This window comes from Bos indicus, chromosome 19 (genome assembly GCF_029378745.1).
Source record: "Bos indicus isolate NIAB-ARS_2022 breed Sahiwal x Tharparkar chromosome 19, NIAB-ARS_B.indTharparkar_mat_pri_1.0, whole genome shotgun sequence".
Lineage (NCBI taxonomy): Eukaryota > Metazoa > Chordata > Mammalia > Artiodactyla > Bovidae > Bos > Bos indicus.
In genome coordinates, this window is record NC_091778.1 from 53,707,339 (window position 1) to 53,726,277 (window position 18,939).

General features: G+C 52.8%; 1 protein-coding gene across 3 annotated transcripts in view; it reads right to left on the minus strand.

The window, feature by feature from the left end:
• Positions 1-18,939, minus strand: part of CARD14 (caspase recruitment domain family member 14) — a 37,436-nt gene that overhangs the window by 476 nt on the left and 18,021 nt on the right. For 2 of the 3 annotated variants that reach the window (XM_070773932.1, XM_070773931.1), the window contains exons 5-21: positions 17,972-18,297; positions 15,256-15,423; positions 14,175-14,294; positions 13,432-13,557; positions 12,780-12,935; positions 11,666-11,773; positions 10,630-10,772; positions 10,448-10,542; positions 8,823-8,883; positions 8,453-8,645; positions 6,756-6,882; positions 6,346-6,583; positions 5,236-5,299; positions 4,401-4,515; positions 3,202-3,375; positions 1,136-1,257; positions 335-450 (exon numbers count right to left, since the gene is read on the minus strand). In XM_070773932.1, the coding sequence (XP_070630033.1) occupies positions 335-450; positions 1,136-1,257; positions 3,202-3,375; positions 4,401-4,515; positions 5,236-5,299; positions 6,346-6,583; positions 6,756-6,882; positions 8,453-8,645; positions 8,823-8,883; positions 10,448-10,542; positions 10,630-10,772; positions 11,666-11,773; positions 12,780-12,935; positions 13,432-13,557; positions 14,175-14,294; positions 15,256-15,423; positions 17,972-18,297 (2,452 nt within the window). The remainder of the gene's footprint in view (positions 1-334; positions 451-1,135; positions 1,258-3,201; positions 3,376-4,400; positions 4,516-5,235; positions 5,300-6,345; positions 6,584-6,755; positions 6,883-8,452; positions 8,646-8,822; positions 8,884-10,447; positions 10,543-10,629; positions 10,773-11,665; positions 11,774-12,779; positions 12,936-13,431; positions 13,558-14,174; positions 14,295-15,255; positions 15,424-17,971; positions 18,298-18,939) is intronic. The other variant, XM_070773933.1, reaches the window with a different exon arrangement.

Consider the following 18,939-nt stretch of genomic DNA (forward strand, 5'->3'; position numbering starts at 1 on the left):
TGGGTTTGTCCCAGTTATGAACCAAGTAGTGTTTTTCAGTCTCTGTCCTCACCTAACATGGTTGGACTGTTAACTGTACCCCAGGAAATGTATGGACTTAGCCGAGGTCAGGTTCTAGGGTCTCACCTTACTGTCCTCTGGGTTACTCCTGGGGGCTGGCTGCAGGACCTTTGTCCTGGATGTTGCGGGAGAACTGATCTGTGACACTCAGGGGGTGGCACAGGGTGAGATCCTGGAAACCCCGACACAGGCTCCGGACATGTTCACCGTGGGCCTCACGGGGAGTTCCAGAGCCTGTTCAAACCCCACCACCGGCCCCCAGGGGTGCACCTACTTGAATTTCTTTGCCACCTTCTCATTGATGGAGACATGGATAATGATGGGGAAAATCTCCATCCTGTGCAGGACACAGACACTGTCCAGCTGGATGTCCAGGAGGGCGTGGGTGTTCTGAGGGACGTGGGGAGAGAAGTGAGCCTTAGCCTCAGAGGACACGAGGGGAGCCCACACTCAGGGGAAACATGGAGAGAAGCATACAGGCAGGACTGAAGTTTGCAAAGGAGATGGGGAAAGAATTTGGGCATGCCCCTTTGTATATGAGCATGTTTCCTGTACAGTTTTAAAAGTTTCCATCTATTTGACTTTTCACTTCTGAATTAAAAATCAGAGGCCACTGGGATTGAGGGAGGCTTTGTGTGGAGCTCAAACCCTAGGAGTTGGTGGCTCCATCAGCCTCTTTGGGGGTTAGAAGGAGATGGGGCCACTGGGCCTCTGGATCATAGCTGTTCCTAACTGCTTTGTATCAACAGAAAATTTTATCATTCTCTGTGAGCTTTTCATATATTTGTCTGAACCTTAAAACATGGAGTGTTATCTCCATTTTATTCATTCATTTAACAAATGTTTATTAAACATCTGTGTCAAGGAAACAGATTCAGGGAAGTTAAGTCTTGCTCAAGGTCACATGGACCTCACATGGCAGAAACAGGGTTTGATCTTTCTGTGATGGAGCCAGAGATGAGCTAACCACCAATCCTGGGTGCTCCAGGGGTCTCTGGAGGTTGGCCCTTCCTGCCTTCTCCCCCCGCCCTCCTCTGGAGATGGAGTTCCTCCCAACCCCCACCCAACCCCTTACCTTTCCCATGAGGGACTCAACTGCTCTGCGGGTGACACAGTAGAGGCCACCGGATGCCTCTCTTTCCTGGATGATGTCCCCTCTCTGGCTGGAGGTGTCATACTCCTCCTGGCTCAAGTACTCTGAAGATGACAGTTGATGGGGATGTCACACACTCAGCTGCTCCCTCAAGAGCCCGTGCTGAACACCCCCCCACCCCCGCAGACCCCTGTGAGCTCTAGGGAAAGCTCTTGCTAGGGTTTCCTCTTTATAAACCTGACCCTGCTCTGTCTGCTTGGAGGAGTCTGTGCCCTGCACATTCACCCTAAACTCAGACACAGCGGGTGCCCAGTCAATGCCAGGATGTGAGTGGATGGATGGAAGGTTGGGTGGAAGGAAGGATGGAGGGAAAGAAGGAAGGATAGACAGATGTAGATAAACCCCTCTCCCATCACTTCCCAAGCCCCAAACTTACATATGCAACTTCTTACACCCCAAAATCCCTTCAAGCCCTTAAATCAGTGGTTCTCAACCAGGGGCAGTTTCGCCCCCAAGGGACACTTGGCAATGTCTGGAGACATTTCTGACTGTCACAGCTTTGGGGGAGGGGCTCTGCTCCTGGCATGGAGTGGGTTGAGGCCCAGGTATCTTACCCATCTGTGATGCACAGGACAGCCCACAATAGAGAAGGACCCTGAATGTCATGCCCAGGCTGAGAACTCCTGCCCTGTATAAACATGTTAGAACACACCCCTACATTTCCCTTCTTCCTGAATAGCACCCACTCTCCCAAGTGAGAATCGTATGTGCCATCCTGCTAGCTTCCACCCTCCAGAGCACCACCAGACCCTGCAGACAGCTCTCGGGACTACCCTCTCTTCCCTGCTGTGGCTTTGCTGTACCACCTCTGGCCCCGAGTGTTCCAGTGGTCTTTAGCTTCTCCAGTCTGTCTTCTATTCTGCTTTCAAAACAGGCATTCAAAGATCAGGCCTGATCCCATCCCCTAGCCCACGGCACTTCCAGGCACCCACCGCCTCCTCCCCGTCCTACCTCAGCACTTCGCACATTCTGCAAGGCAGCCTGGACTGCCTTGTTGTGCTCACAAACGCCTGCCTGTCATCCCCACCCTCACCCCTACCCCTCTCCAAAGAATTCCCCTCTGGGCCACTTGTGGAGCTTAGACAAGTCAGCCTGCCACGTGTTTAGGTGTCTGTCTCCAGAGGCGCAGACTAGACACCCAGGGCCTGCAACCCTCTGCACAGAGCCTGACACACAGCTGGTGCTCACTGGAGGAACTGTGTGGCCCACACTTGCTCCCCTCTGTCCCCTCTGTGAACTCCAGGAGAAAAGAACAGGGCCCTGTTCACCCTCACATTGTAACCCGACTCTCTGGACGGAAGAAAGTACCAAGGAGCTAACTCCTGCCCTCCAGCCAGCTGAGCCACCTTTCCTGCAGAGCAGGGCCACTGGGACCCAGGATTCCCACTGGCCAGTTCATCTCAATGGCTCTATATTGAGTGGCTTTGGGTAGGTGGATGGAGCCCTTTGGTTGTATGACTCCATGAAGTACAAACCTAGCTGCCAGCAGAGCTGTGCTTTGCCCCACCCCTCCCCCATCCCAAATCCATGGCCATCTGAAACCTCAGATTTTCACCTTATTTGGAAATAAGATCTTTGCAGATGCTGTTAGTTAAGAGGAGGTTGTACTGGAGTAGGGTGGTCTGAAATTCAATGACTGGCTCCTCATAAGAAAGTAATGTGAAGGCAGAGGGACACACAGATGAGGAGGCAGAGATCAGTGTTAGAGTCACAAGCCACCATCAGCCACCAGAGCAGGCAGAGGCAGGAAGGATGCCCTCCACCGCAGCCTTTGGAGAAAGGGCAGCCTGTGGAGACATTTTAACTTCAGACTTCCAGCCTTCAGAACACTAAGAGAATACATCTCTGCTGTTTTAAGCCCCCTGGTTTGTGGTCCTTTGTTTTGGCCACTCCTCTGTCATCCACCCCCTTGAAAGCAGATACAGCATTCTGCAAAGGCCTCGCCTCGCCACCTGACAGTCAGGTGGGACTCCCAGGTGAGAGCGTACCTGCTGGGCATTTCTTAAACCCTTGGAAGAGGCACAGCTTCTCAATCAGGATCTTCCCGACCACCCTGGGCACGAAGAGCACAGGCCGGGGCCGGCTGGGCCTGTGGGGGTGCACCAGGGTGTAGGGCACCAGGGTGAAGCAGCTCTCGGTCCAAAAGCACACGGTGGAGGGGTCTGTGGGAGGAAGGAGCCGCAAGTGGGCTGGGTGCCGGGCTGCAGCAGCCCCCGCCCCCAGGACGGCCTGTGTCTGCTTTGCTCGCTGCTGCAGCCCAGCCCCTGAAGTAACGCGGGTACACCGGGCTCCTGCACGATGCACCATGGCCTCCACACCTGCCCTGGCTGGTTTCTTTGTACTTGCTGATTAGATGTCCTGCTTCTCTAGGATCACCTTTATAGGCTGCAGCTTAAACTCTTTTCCCTGTCTGGCTCACAGGGAGGATAGAAAACCTGAGTTTATCCTTCCAAACAGTCTGGAAGCTTCCTGTGTCTTCTTCCTTAGCCTCATCCTCAGGGACACATGATCCCAGTGCTTCCCTCCTTCCCTCTCTCCTCTCCTGGTCATTTCAGTAATATTAGATGCAGGTTGGATTGGGAGGATCCCCTGGAAGAGGGCATGGCAACCCACTCCACTTTTCTTGCCTGTGGACTGAGGAGCCTGGGGGCCATAGAGTCGCAAAGAGTCAGACATGACTGAAGTGACTAAGGACACGGGCACTCAAAGCACTTTTCAAGAAAATAAACTCAAAATGGTTTACCTTTCTCTAAATTCACTTCTGCTTATCTCATCACACAGTTTTACCTGCGCAGGGGTCTGTGCTGTGCTGGCCCCTGTCACAACCACTGTCCCCCACCCCAACTGCTATATTCCCTGGGACTTTTAAAAACAGCAGCTGTCTGAGGGCCCACTGGTTTGTGGAGTGTTGGGCATTTGGAGAGTATTTAGACTTTACTATTCTAAAAGGACTGCTGTCCAGATGACTGTACCAGGGGCTTTGGACCATCTTTTGGGGTAGGTTACAGAAGTAGGAGCATCAGTTAAAGGTCACTAAGAGTGTATAACAACTGCTTTCCAGAAGGGCACATAGACATCCATTATGATTCTTAAAACAGATTCTGGCCTAGATGAGTGGTGGTATCCTGACCAAGCTGCCCAACCACTGTGGCCCCTGAAGACCCTCCACCAGCTCCACCCACCTCACCTTCTACCCGGCTCGGGTCCAACTGGCTCCCTTCAAAGCTTGACCACAGAGGGCTGGCCTTGGTTCTGTCCATACTGACAATGCGGACCAACTTCTGGGCTCCCCCAGACGACTGCTGGATGAGGGAGAAGGAACGTCAAACAGTGCTGGAGGCCTGCTCCCCCCCAAATTCAGGGTGATCTCTGGCCCCAGGCTGCGCCCACTGAACAATCAGGAGGCCCAGGCCCCATGGCAGAGGATGGGAGATGAGGGGTGGCCAAAGAGAGTCCTCAGGCTGAGCCCTCCCTACGGAAGGCAGGGAGTGGGAGGCAGGAAGGAAGAGTAGGGTTCCCCCAGGCTAGCCCTGCCATGATCCTGGGGGCTGCCCTAGTGCCTTGCTCAGGGGCAGCTGAGTGTTCTGTGTCGGGGCAACCTAATGGTGCCCAGCCTCAGTGGGGAATAAGAGTGGGGTGCACATAGTGGGCAAATGGGGTGACCTGGGAGCAAGAGGCAGGGAGCATACACAATATATCTGCACATAATAGATCTTGCAGGCTGGGCAGTATGCAGACCCAAGTGAAGGTTTGAACGGCGGGGAAGAGACACACCAGGTCAGCCCACCTCAGGTCAGCAGCCTACACTCTCCACGTGGGACCCTCAGTCAGTGCCCACAGTTTTCCAGCCCACCCCAGGTAGGGCTATGATTTTGCAGATGGAAGGAGGGGTTGACTGGGCCCCTCCCTCAGGATGATGTGAGTTGGGAGAGAAGGAAGGCCAGTCGGGGGAGAGGCAGAGCTCACCCAAGGGGGATCCCCTGTCTAGGACCTGGACTGACCGGGTGAGCTCCCCACCTCACCTTGCGGGTCACGGTGCTCTGATGAGCCATGTCCTGGAGGAGGGCGATGAGCAGCTGCTGAGCCCTGTGTGGAGGAGAACAACCCCAGCCCAGCTGCAGGGAGGGCTGGATGGGAGAAGTGGGCCCCTGCACAGTGCTCTGGGACATCCCCACTTCCCCCACCACGGTCATTCACCCCAGCAGCCCAGTAGTCCCCTGGTGTTCTTAAACACCTGCAGAGCCCCAGCCCGCCCCTGGAGATGCTAACTGAATTGTTCTGAGGGAGGGTCCAGGCAACACAGTCTGAGTGGGGTGGAGGCCATCACTCCAGGACCTCACTAGTCCCAGTGTGGCCTGAGGATTTCAGCCTGGCACCACCCAGAGAGGGCCTGGAAATGCAGAGTCTCAGGCCTCTCCCTGCATCTGCTGAGTCTGATCTCCAGGTGGCAGAATTTGCAGTGAGGCTTGAGAGGAGCTGGACGAGACACCATGCTTGGTGCCTTATGGTTGATCTACTACAGAGCGTGATTCTGAGCAGGGGAACTGTTGCTCCCAGGAAGGGTGACTGGCTGTCCCAGTTGGCCCGGGACTGAGGGGGTTCCCCAGGACACGGGGCTTTCTGATAGTCCTGGACACACCTGCACGATGGGTCACCTTCCCCCAGGGGACACTGGCAATGTCTGGAGAGATTTTAGGTTGTCAGCACTAGCAGGGGTGGGGCACCAGGGGCACTACTGGCATCCAGGGGTGGAGGCTGAGATGCTGCTCAGCATTCCAAAGTGCCCAGGACGGTCCCCCACAACAAACGATGAGCCAGCCCCAAACATCCATAGTGCTGAGGATGAGAAACTGGTCCCACATATCCTAGAATGCTCTAGGACTCAGGTCCATCCCTTTTCACAAAGGAAGCCCATCTAAGCAGTGAACCTGGCGGGTCGCACATTGGAGATTCCACTTCTTGGAGGTGCCCCACTCCATATCCCTGGGCAGTGAAGGGAGCCTCGGGAAGGCTGTTTCTCCAGGGCAGGAGGGGACCTCCTGGCTAAGCAAGGCCAGGCAGTGTCCCCTCCTCTCCCCCGGGCAGGTTCCTGGGCTCTCTCTCGGGTGTGGGAGGCCAGGACGACTGCTCACCGTGTGTAGTTGGGGATGGTGCCATGCTTGGTGCCCTTGGTGCTGTAGGGGCCAACACGGTGGGCGTGCCAGCAGCTGCTGCCCTGGAACAGGGTGTCTGTGACATGCAGGATGTCGTTGCAGCGCACCTGAAGCTCTCCCTCCGCCCGCCCCTCCAGGGCCAGATTGACCCGGATATAGAAGGAGTCCCCTGACGTGGCCACTTTGGCCTCCAGGTCCTGGACCAGCTTCTTATAACCTGATCAAAGAGGACATGGGAACAGGTAAGCCCAAGGCCGTGACGCCCCGTGAGGACAGTTCTGCTTTGGGGGCCACTGTGGACTTGGGGCGCAGCCTGGCTCTGCAGTGAGCTGGGAGCGTTGGCATCGGTGGCCTCTGGGGGAGGGTGGAGAGGATAGGGGAGTGTGTACCCTCCATGTTGACCTTCACTGACAGACAGCAGAAGCCATTCACCCTCTGGAGAAGTCCGACGGCCCGCTCCAGGGTCATGCCCTCCAGGACAGCCTTGGACGAGGGCTCAGTTGCCTCGTAATCCACCTGATGGAAGATCATGAGGGTTACTTCTGTTGACCAGGTTTCTGCAGCTGCGGTCTGAGTGCAGGCATGTGCCCTGCAGGAGACTCACTGCTTCCCAGACACCCATCTGCCCCTATCAGAGCCCTGTGTCAGGACACCCTGATGCAGGGTCTCCAGGCTACACACATTCCCACCCCGGATCAGGTACTTAGATCGCCACTGGGCGCCTAGTTTCCGCTCTCCAATATGCTCCATTCTAGAGCATTCTGGAGCAGAGTCCTCAGCTTGGGACTGAGGACATCTGGGGCCGTTCTGGGCCCTGCAGGATGTTTCACACCTCTCTGATATCCACCCACCAGATGCCAGGGCACCCCTCATGTCACCCTTCCCCAGCTGTGAAATCCACAGGGCTCTTATCCACTCTTATCCATTTGTTCCCAGTGTTGTTTTGGTTTAGGAGAGTAGATATGTTTACAATGAGAAAAACAGAGATGTTTTTAATGCTATTAGAACAGAATTGGCCCCATTCAAGTATCAGGACTGTCTCATAAAGGGGATCTGTTGCTTTAACCACAATGTGAGCTGACAATTGAGAATCTCACCAGGACTGTTAGAAGTGTGACGAAGGGCTTTTGTGTTGGGTGGGCTGATGCTTACGTCAGGAGCTCTGTGTGTGATCATTCGAGACAGAGGAGAACTCAGCTCAGCCCATGGATAGTGGGGAGAAGCCGTGGGGTCCATGGAATCCTGATTGACAGTGCAGCCCCTCCCTCCCCCTCTCAGCCCTGCACCCCCTCTACACCCCCCTACCCTGGAAGGAATTGGTGATGCCTGTTTTTCAAATTTCCTGCTAATCTTAAAAGGCCTGATGCTTAATAATTCTGCTTTTGTTGTTGCTGCTGTTCAGTCGCCAAGTCGTGTCTGACTCTTTGTGACCCCATGGACTACAGCATGCTGGGCTTTGCTATCCCTCACCATCTCCTGGAGCTTGCCCAAGTTCATGTCCATTGAATCAGTGATGTTTTTAGGTAACATCAAAGTGACCTCCCTGTCCATGTGCTCACTTAATAATAATTAGGTTGTACATTTTTGTTTTCTGCAGTTTAATGGATATTTTATAGTAAAAAAATTTTTTGTGTGTCCCCAAGGGTTAAAATTGTGAATTTTAGTATGTGTATTTTAACACATACACATGAAGTGACAGTAAGATTATTACAATTAAAAAAAAAAAAAAAAAAGCCCACATCAGAATCTTTCGTAATCTCTATCAGAAGATTCCTGGGCCAAGATTGCTTCATCCCCAAAGCCCGCTCAGCTGGTGCATAGTCCAGCCTTCAACAGCTTGTAGGTCACCCTCGAGTTCAAGGATGTCAGGGTGGAGAAGGGCACAGGGTTTTGATGAGAGTCACCAGGACAGTCTCTCTAGTCATTGTGTTACTCTGTTTTATGTCAGCCCAAGAAAAGAGCGTGGACCAATCCAGTAATCCATTTTTGTCAAGTTGAATCCATGGCTGCCTGGGTTACCTGCCCCTCACTCTGACCCTACCCTCAAGAGGATGCTCGGGGCTCGAGGGGCCGGTGCCACACTCACCATGACAATCTGGGTGCCGGAGCGCAAAGCCATCTCATCTGCCGCAGAGCCCGGGGTGACCCGATGAATGAAGATGCCCGTGAGGTTCCCGCCAATAACACTTATCTGCTCCAGCAGCGCATCCCCCTGGAAGGCCAGCACGGTGACCTGGCTCAGGATCTTGCGGGCCGGCCTCCGCCTCACTGGGAAGCAGCTGCAGGAAGGGAGGGGCCGGAGCTCAGGTGTCCTTGAGCAGGAGCTTGGGTCTCCCCCTGGGTCCCCTCTAGTCCCAGCATTCTGGAATTCTCCTTCCCAAGCCTCAAACAGGCTGACAGTGAGAACACAGTCCTCACTCTGCTCTGCCACCTGCTAGCCCCAGCCCTCTGCTCACCTGGCGGAGAGATAGAGGTCCCCAGAAGACGGCTGCAGGCTGTTCTCAGATTCAGGGAGGTCTAGGAGGAAGCCAGGGGCTCAGGTATGGAGCTGGGCCAGCCCTCAAGGTCACCCCACTTCAGAAGGAGTTTTGGCTCACCCGTGCAACCTCAGTGTCACCTCTGCCCCTGCCGCAGGCACCCCCCCTACTTGTTCTGTGTTTTGCTGAGGCAGAACCTTCTCTTGCCCCTCCCTTCCTTGATGCCCAGAACCTTGATTCACCTCTGCTAAAATAGAGGAGGCTGGTGGGGAGATGCATTTATCAGGGTTTAATCTACATTGTGTCCTTTTGCAGTATTTGAGTTGCTAGCATTTTACAAAATAGGGAATCTGGAATCTGGATTTCTGTCTTCACTTGAGAAATCAAATCTGGCATAACTCTGGGCCTGTATTTCTGTGTGGCAGCCACCACTGGCACTGGTCATTGGCTGCCTCCTGACTCCCAGGGCACCCTACTCCCAAGCTGGCCACAGTAGGACTCTGAGTTGGCAATCTGCAGGGCTAAATGTCCTCAGAGTCTCCCCAAGCCCATCTGAGGCAGATGGGCTGCCCCTAGCCCAGGTGTCAGCCTCCCTGCACGTAAGGCTGCCCTTCTTGCCTCCTGAGCTGCTCAGAGAACCAGCGGCCTCTCAGACAGCTAGTGGTCGCCAGTTGCAGGCAGCCTGTGCCCAGCTCACAGATAAACATACACTCGTGCTCACAGTCAAAGCCAAGTGAAATTATACACTCCCAATGTATTTGATAAACCAGGACTTGGTGCACAGTCATGACAAAAGGAAAAAAAAAGAGCATTGACTCATCCTGTTTGTGATCTCACATCCAGGTTGGTTATATCTGGGGTGGAGCCTCTGTTATAAATAAAAATGGCAATGAATTTGTAAGAGGCAAGGTTTCTGGTCACGTGACCCACAGAAAGCCTGAGGCCATCAGTCCTGAAGGGACTGCCAGGTGACAGCGTGGGGATACATGCACTCCCTGGAGGCCGTGAGGTGAAATTCAGACAAGATGCTAAGCTCCCGCTCTGTGCAAGGCCCAAGGCGGGGGGCAAGGCCCGTGAGGGGCCTGTGCCTTGAGAAGGAGACAGGACCAGTTAAGTGACAAATATGAGGAATAAGCCACAGGAGAAATGGGAATGTCTCAGGTGCCAGCATGCGGCAGAAATGTTCCCAGCAGGCACCTCAGCGAGGAGCAGTGAGGATGGAAGCCGGTTGCCCTCTGGTATCACTGGGAGGCCCAAGTGTCCGTGGGTCAGAGCAGGGAAGGACAGAGAGAGGACGTGTGTGTCTGGAGCTATCTGAACTTTATGCTGAGCTGGATGTGGAGGTGAATGCAACTCCTTTAGCCTCCAGGTGAAAACAAAAGGAAAGTCAGTAAACACAGCACATCTGGACACTGGTTTGAACTGCCAGGCTGTCTGGATTTTCCCAGAAGCTCAGGTTAGGGCAGGAGTCAGGTTCACTCCTCTCTGCCCCTCCCCTGGGGTGTATCACCTGCCTCCCTGAAAATCCCTGTCTTCTCCTTCCTGGCTCTGCCAGCCCAGCTAGGGGTGGTGGGGTGGCTGCAGAGGTTTGGGGGTACACTCACCTGCCCGGTCTACAATCTCAAAATCCAAGTCTGCATTGCTCTTCTTAGCACCCAGGGAGCCTCCCTGGTCCACCTCCAGGATTTCTGGGCAGCCGCTGCAAAGCATAAGAAGATGGAAGTCAATGTCCCAGGGAGCCACGGGCAGCTGGAGCCACCTGATCCTGTCCACAGCCCCACTCTACCTGGAAGAGCATAGGTCTTCCCAGAAGTCCTCTGTGGCCCGCTTGCACAGGGATTGCTGGCTGGGAGGCGCAGGGCTGCTGGAGCGGAAGCTGTCCACCAGCTCTCGGCTGGATGTGGCACTCAGGTCAGACCAGAGCTGAGACTGGAGGAGGACACAGCAGAAGTCACCACGGGGCTCTCATGGGGATCCCCTGGGACACTATCCCTGTTGCCTCTACTGTGTAGAGTGTAATGATAATAAGCCACAGCCTCCCACTGACAGGGTAGAGGAGGCAAGAGGAGGGGAAGGAGGAGCAAAGAGCCAAGCCACATTACTTGAGCACCTACTCTGTGTTGGGTACTCTATTAGCTACTTCTAGATTTTACGTTGCTTCGTTCTTTATTTGTTAAGTTTTTTGGCCACCCTTTCACATATGGGATCTGAGTCCACACCCCCCTGCAGTGGAAGTGCAGAATCTTAACCACTGGACCACCAAAGAAGTCACCTGTATCACTTAGCTCTTAATGATAAATCTCTCTGGTGGGTAGCACTGTCCCACTTTGGGGTGTCCCAGGTGGTGCTAGTGGTAAGTAATGTGCCTGCCAATGCAGGAGACATAAGAGATACAGGTTTGATCCCTGGGCCGGGAAGATCCCCTAGAGAAGGAAATGGCAATCTATTCCAGTAACCTTGCCTGGTGAATCCCATAGACAGAGGGGTCTGGTGGGCTACAGTCCACGGGGGCCACACAGAGTCAGATGTGACTGAGCATCTGAGCACACGCACTGTCCCACTTTACATATAAAGCAACCGAGGCCAGAGAGGCTAAGTTGTTGGCTAGTGAGGGTCACGTGCTGACGGGGTGGAAACATGCAAGATGCAGAGCGTGGAACTGGAGGATGCAGGTGAAATATGTAGATCCAGCTGCAGCTCCCCTGTTCACTTGATAAGCCTTTCTTTAACATCTTTAAGCATCTCCTACATGTCAGACCCTCTTCTGTCCTGATAGACGAGGTCTGGTCCAGCCCCAGCAGTGGTGGAGGCACCGGCCATACCTCAGAGGAGCTGCCGTTGCTGTCATCCCGCGGGCAGAGGGCAAACATACGCACCAGCCGCTGCTTCCCCTTCGGACAGGGCTCCCTGGCCCCCACCTCCTGCTTGGGCTGCCAAAGACCCAGACAGGCTGGTTAATTCGGGGAATATCCTAGGTTGCTCTTGGAGTTTCTACCGAGTCGCAACCCCTGTATCTCCAGCTTCCTGAGTGGTTTCCTTTCTTGGGCTTCAAGGCAAAACATTTATGTCCCCTTCTCCCAGCCTGGGACAACTGGTGCTGTGGGAGCTGGCCACCAATGGGACATGCAACAACCAGCTTGGTGACCGCATTTTATCCCCTTTGGATAATACATGTTATTCTCTCCTGGTTATACAAATAATAGATACTATATGTATATCTATACATAGTCCACAAAGAACATTGGTGGGGAGGAATAGGCCAATTAGAGAAGAAAGTAAAATTGACCCATCCTCCCACACTCAGAAATAGAGCAGCCAGCAGTTTGCTATCTATTCGTCAGTCTCTTTTCCATGCATATGTATATATTTTTTAACATGTTTGATGTGGCAAGTGGGGGAGGGAAGAACGGCTGGGACCCCTTCTTAGGGAAGGGAGGGTCTGGCTGTGCTTCCCAGGTGTCCCTGGGCACCTCTAGAGTCTTGCCCACCCACCAGGGTGTCTGGAACTGGAGCTGCTGGCAAGACCATAATTAGAGGTTTTACAGTAATTTTAGTTCTTTGAGAATGCAGCTTCCTTCGTTTCTATCACTCAGCTCTCAGGTAGTTTACTTTCAAGCATCCCAGGAAGACATCACCCACTAGACCAAGTGACTACCTGCACAGCTTCCTAAGCTTGCTTTCTTCATTGAGTGCCGCACATTCCAGGTTCCAGAACCTTCCACCAAGCTAACCCTTCTATGACTTGCATAGTATTAGCATAAAAAGAGATGCAGAAGCAGACTCAGCTCACCCCACTGGATACCATCAACCTTTGATCACACTACACCTCACAGGAGCCAGCACTGTGGACAGAGCTGAATCCGGTGGTGCCAGCAGGCCCGTGCGGCTGGCTCGGGTCTGCCCTGACACCTGCATCCTACCCCCAGCAGCGCTCACCCCCGGTGATGAGTCGGCCTGCACCCGCAGCCGCTGGACCTGCTGGCGCAGCTCGCAGACCTGGTCCATCAGCTCAAACACCTTCCTGCGGAGGGCGTCCTTCTCGGTCAGGTTCTGAGAAATCTCCATCTGGGCTCCATCCCTCGCCGAGTAGGCCTGGGAGCCGAGATGGAAGACAGAAAGGATCAATGTCCAGAGGATAAAGAGGGTGTGTCGCAGGAGTCCAGCCAGAGAAAGCCCCTGTTTCTGGCCTGTGTTTACCCTGGACTCTCTGGTGTGCAACACACACAGCTTGTTCTGTGGCTTACCACCATTTATGATTCATGTAAAAGCGAGCAGTTTCAGTAACAGTCAATAAGGGGGTACACACAAACACCTCCTGCTAGAAATGAAAGGAGGGAAGATGATGTACAGCAGGCATGGCAACAGGTAACAGTGGCGGGGAGCTGAGAAACATCCTGGGGACCAAGGAGAGAGACCTCAAGTCTGGAACCTGCTGCCATTGAGGTCAGGTGACCTGGCTAGCCAGCAATAAGCCACACCCAGAGTGGCCTTCCCAACCCTCCTGAGACCCCTCGGGGACTGCACCTTCGGTCCTCGGAGCCCCTCAGCCCGGCACCCAGGCCAGCCCCTCACTCCTCCCGCTGGGTACCTGGTCTCGTTCCTTCTGCAGCTCGACCACTTGGCTCTGCAGGGCATTCATCTTCTCCTTGTAGATTTCACAGTCCACCTTGGTTTTCTGGAACTGGAGCAGGGTCTGCTCCTTCTCTTCCCAGTACTGGACGGAGGGGGACAAACATGGCCCACGGAGGTCAGTGACTCCGCGGGTAGGGCTGAGGATGGGGGTGGGGGAGCCTCGGGGAGAAGTGAGGGAGGTGGTTCTCAAGAGGAAATAAGGTGAATTGACGCTCATTTCTTAAGTGCTAGATTTCAGGTGCATCTAGAGTTACTGTGTTGATTATATTTTAATTTGATCATCAAAATATGCATGGGTCATGCATGTCAAATTGTGTTTTGTTTATTCCATGTCCCAAAAGGCATACCTATTTTCCCTCTGCCCACCTCATTCTCTTCCACTGTCTCCTTTCTCTCATCCTCCCCTTGCTTTTTACAGCAACTAAATAAATCCCTGGCTCTCACCCTGGGGCCCCCACGCACTGGAAATCACTCTGTTTTAATCGCTTGTTTGCCTGACCTATTTTCTCATCACCCCACAAAGTGGACGTGGCCTTTAGCATTGGATTCTGAATTGGTGTCCAGTCTAGTTTGACAAAGGAATAAGCAAACAGGCCAATGCATTTCTTGGGCAAAGTTGGTTTTAAGCTCAGTATAGATTAAAGAATCTGCTTCCTCATCCAAGCAGCCCGGCCCCTAAACACGGCCCAGCAGTGTCACCTGCTTTCGCTGTCTCTCAGCGGCCACCGCCCGCTCCCTCAGAGAGTGGATGCGGTCCACCAGCTCCTGCCTGCTCTCCAAGGCCTCGTCCAGATTCTGTTCCAGAATGTCCTTCTCCGCCTGGCACAAAGAGATGTCAGCCCAGGGACCCTGACCTCCCCAAAGGCCCCAGGGAAACATCCCCATCATCTCGTCCCCAGGACAGGAGGCAGGAAGCTTCGAGTCCGGGTGTGGGGACGGATTTAGCTTTATTACTGCACGTCAGGCAGGAAAAAAGGCAAGGTCAGCAATCAAAATGGGGAACATGCATTTCGGGTCCACGTGAGCGTGGCTAGAAGACAAAGTACAGGAAGCTGAAAGCCTCTGAGGGTAGTATAGCGCCTCCTTCTTTTTGGCAGTTTCAGCCTGCTCCCAATAGATCCAAAGGCAGAGGCTTCCAGGAGGGCGAATATCAAGGGCTGAGGCATTCCCTCTTCACGCTCACTTTTCTGAACGATGGCACAGTTCAGGCCGGGTGACCCACACCCCATGAACGTCTGTCGAAGGGCTAGTTCAAAAAATAGGTATTTATTGATACCTATTGCAGAGGAGAGGCAGATGATTTGCATAATTTCAGGGTGCTGGCGACACGAACTTCTCTGCATCTTACAGTTCCTCACTCCCCCGTGCCTGCCTGAGCAGGATGGTGGAATATTTTGCAGGCAGAAAGTTCCCCCCTTCCATAACCTTAAAGCTAATCTCATCAATTATAATCAGCCTCTATTTACTCCAAAACAACATAGCAGCAGCAAACGAGCTAAGACTTTTGAATACATGCACAATAGCTTTCAATTTTGCCAGCATACGGGGTCTGGAAAGAACAGGAAGGAGGGGTGTGAGAAGGGGTGGTGAGGACGAGTCACTAGGTTTCATCTCACCCAGACCTTAGCTACACCTCAGTGGAACCACCTGTCAGAAATCCCACAGTCTGGAAGCCACAGGCCAAGGCCAGTGACACTACCTGCTGGCCACCAGGGAAGGAAGCTGAGCCTTGGGGGGAGACCAGGGCAGGAAGTTGAACCTTGGGGGCACCAGGACCCACCAGGCTGAAGGTCAGGGAGCGGAGCCTCTCATTCTCCTCCTTCAGGCGGCTCAGCTCCTCGTCTCCAGGCTCCAGGTCGCTGGCCATCTTCAGGGACCGCTCTCGAAATTCCCGCTCACAGGAAGAAGACATCTTCTCTCGCTGCAGCTCTTGCTTCATCAGATACAGCTGCCAGAGAGGAGAAGGAGGAGGAGAAGGTCACTGCTGTTTCTCCACTAGACCAGGAGCCGGGTGTGGTCCTCAGCCTTTCTCCTTTGTGATGATGCTTTTCATACTCAAAAAGGTCCCTCTCCCAAGATTTCAAAATCCATAAAGGGTTTTACCTAACGAATAGTCCCTGTAGGATGATAAAAGCATTTTAGCTTTATCTTACTGGGAGGTGTAGGGGTTAAATCACTGAGCTGAGGTCCCCAGGAACAGAGAAAGGAGCCCTTGCCATCAGCTCTTGGATCTGACAGCCAGTGCAGCCAGGGATGAATGGCCACTAAGCCTCCTCCAGCATGGCCCTGCTTCTCCGCCTTTCCACATTCCACTAAACATGTCAGGTGAAGTGGGAGGCAGCAAGAAGAAACCCCGGGGGATCTACCGGAATTAGAGGTTTGGGTGTGAACTCATGATTTCTAAACTCTGCACATGTGTGTGTCCATGCATACCTGCATGCATATGTGCCTACGCATGTCTGTAGGTGTGTGTACTTGTGTATCTATGTGCATGTTTCCTAGTCCTCTCTGCTAAAACGGCTGAGGAGCAAAGACACCCCAGTAGCAATGAGCACACCTAGAGCCCAGTGGTCACTGAAAGGAACTGGGGCCCCTTGAAGAAAGGGTTGACTTTGGAGCTGAGGTGGAGTGGGTATGAGATGATCCTGGAATATCTTGTGATGATGCAAAGAAAGTCAGTGCTAAGAAAACTCAACGGCATGTCATGTCCCAGGACACAACATATTGAAGGGGTTCCCACTGCCAAATCTAGGACACTTTGAGCACCAAACCAAAGACAATAACATGTTACAGATTATTGGAGATAGGAATCCACGCATCTGTGCCAATAACAGATGCACAAGTGGGGAAAGGAAAGGCTACCTCTCACAGTCAGGATGCTGAGGGCCAACTGGTCACCAGGGGGAGCACTGGAGATGGGGCTCATCATTTTGCAGCCACCAGAGTAAAGATGTGCTCAGGCAAGAATCACTGGTCAGGCCAAGTCCAGGGGGAGGTGTCAACATGAAGCTAGGGTGCTTGCTGGCCTTAAAACACCTCTCCCATACCCCCCAGCTGCAGGGAGTAATAGTAAGAGTACTTTGTCAACTTTGGTGCAATACCTGATCCTGGACTAGAGGGAAAATGCCATAAAGAATGTACTTTAGGTCAACTATAAAACTGGAACACATATAGTAGATTTAAGGGTTATATGACTGTAATTTTATGAAGTTGGCAACTGCACCACAATTATATAAGAGAATATCCTATTTTTAGGAAATATACATCAAAATGTTTGGGGGTAAAGGACCATGATGCGTTCAACTCAAGTAGTTCAGGAAAAAGTGTGTGTACGCATGGGGAGAAAAAGAGAGAGAGCACAGTGATAAAGAAAAGGTATGTGCAGCAGATGAATGGATAAGAAAGCTGTGGTACAGATACACAATGGAGTATTACTCAGCCATTAAAAAGAATACATTTGAATCAGTTCTAATGAGGTGGATGAAACTGGAGCCTATTATACAGAGTGAAGTAAGCCAGAAGGAAAAACACCAATACAGTATACTAACGCATATATATGGAATTTAGAAAGATGGTAACGATAACCCTGTATACGATACAGCAAAAGAGACACTGATGTATAGAACAGGCTTACGGACTCTGTGGGAGAGGGAGAGGGTGGGAAGATTTGGGAGAATGGCATTGAAACATGTGAAATGTCAGGTATGAAACGAGATGCCAGTCCAGGTTCAGTGCACGATGCTGGATGCTTGGGGCTGGTGCACTGGGACGACCCAGAGGGATGGTATGGGGAGGGAGGAGGGAGGAGGGTTCAGGATGGGGAACACATGTATACTTAATTAAATTTTTAATTAAAAAAAAAAAAAGAAAAGGTATGTGGATGTATTTGTATGTTTATCTGTATGTTTTTGGGTAAATTCAAAATTCTTTCCAAATAAAATTTAGAAAACTAAAATCAAACAATGCCATAGTTAAAAGCAAATGCCAAAATGACAAGGAATGACTATCTTCCATAAAGAACTCTTGTAGATCAATAAGAAGATACAATAATTATCCCCAACAGAAATATGAGTAAAAGACTGTTGGGGTCTGAGGGGGCTTCACTAGTAACATTCCTGTTCTCCCATCTGTATCCAGGACCAGCTGAGAAAGATAAAGGAGACAATAGAAGTCCCTTTGGTTACTGATGCAGTTGGAGGGGAGCAGGGCTGGGTGGTTCCACTATTCCGTAACAGCCACCACTCCCAGAATAGCCAGACAGTCCCCCAGAGGTAGGACGGGGAGGAGGGCTCCCCATCGTGGGCACTTCACAGACCAGGTGATTGCAAGGCAGGGTGGACTTGAGACCACATAGCGTATTCGAGGGGACCCTGGTGGAGAAGTTTCCTGCAGGGGTGTTGCAGGGAGTGGGAGTAGGGGTTCCAGGAGATAGGCCAGCAAGTGCGAAGGCCCAGAGTGGGGAGCAGCAGGTCAGGATGGGCACCCCGAGCTGTTACCTCTTCCTGCAGGCTGCGGCAGCGTGTGGTGGCCAGCTCCTTCTCCTGCAGCGCGTTGCTGTAGTGCAGCGAGAGACTCAGCATCTCGTCCTTCAGCTTCAGCACCTCGTGGAAGTGGGCACTGACCTCGCGCTTCATGCGGCTGTGGTCGGCCTCCAGTTGACGCAGGCCTTCAGCGTGGGCCTCGGCCTGGTCCAGGCGCTCCTGCAGCTGCTGGCACTGCCGCAGCAGTGCCTCCTTCTGCCCCTTTTCCTGGCTCAGCTCCTCCTGCAGGCTCCCAATGGCTCCAGCCAGGCACTCGGTCAGCTTGGACGTCTCCATGAGCCCTGAGGGACAGGGCAGGTAGGCCAAGGGCTCCTCGTCCTGCAGGGTCTTGCTTCCTGCACCCACACTCTCAAGCAGGGCCCCCACCCTAATCTGTGGGTCACCGTAAATGCTTCCAGGCTCAATAGGACTCAATATTTTGGTTAAATAAATAGCATGACAGGTGATTTCTGTCCCCTTTCTTGGCTTCCCTGTGGGACCTGGCTGTTTAAACCTAACTCCCCATCCCCTGCCACCATCAGCTGAACCTTGCTCGATGTTCATTCTCATGTCATCCTAAGGAAAACATAACAAAGAACATGAATCTGTATAACAGAACCCTGAATCCCATAAATAGGGGCTGTGATGACAAATAGGCTGAAACACTTTCTTACCAACAGTTTTGAGTGATGTCGCCCTGCCCCTTCAAATACCTAAATCTCTCAACAGCTCCTCTAGAGAAGCCTAAAATGACTCAGTTAATAAACAAGACTTCGTCTCCCACCTGGCCGGTATAAGTCTTTACTTAGCAGCTCCTCTCCTTTTTCCCACCACTGGCCCCTCCCAAGAGCCAGAGCTGGGCGGGACTGGGCAGGACCGAGTGGGGACCGGTTCCCTTCTGCCTCAAGCACCTCAAGGTAAAGGTTTTCTAGGAAAGGACACAC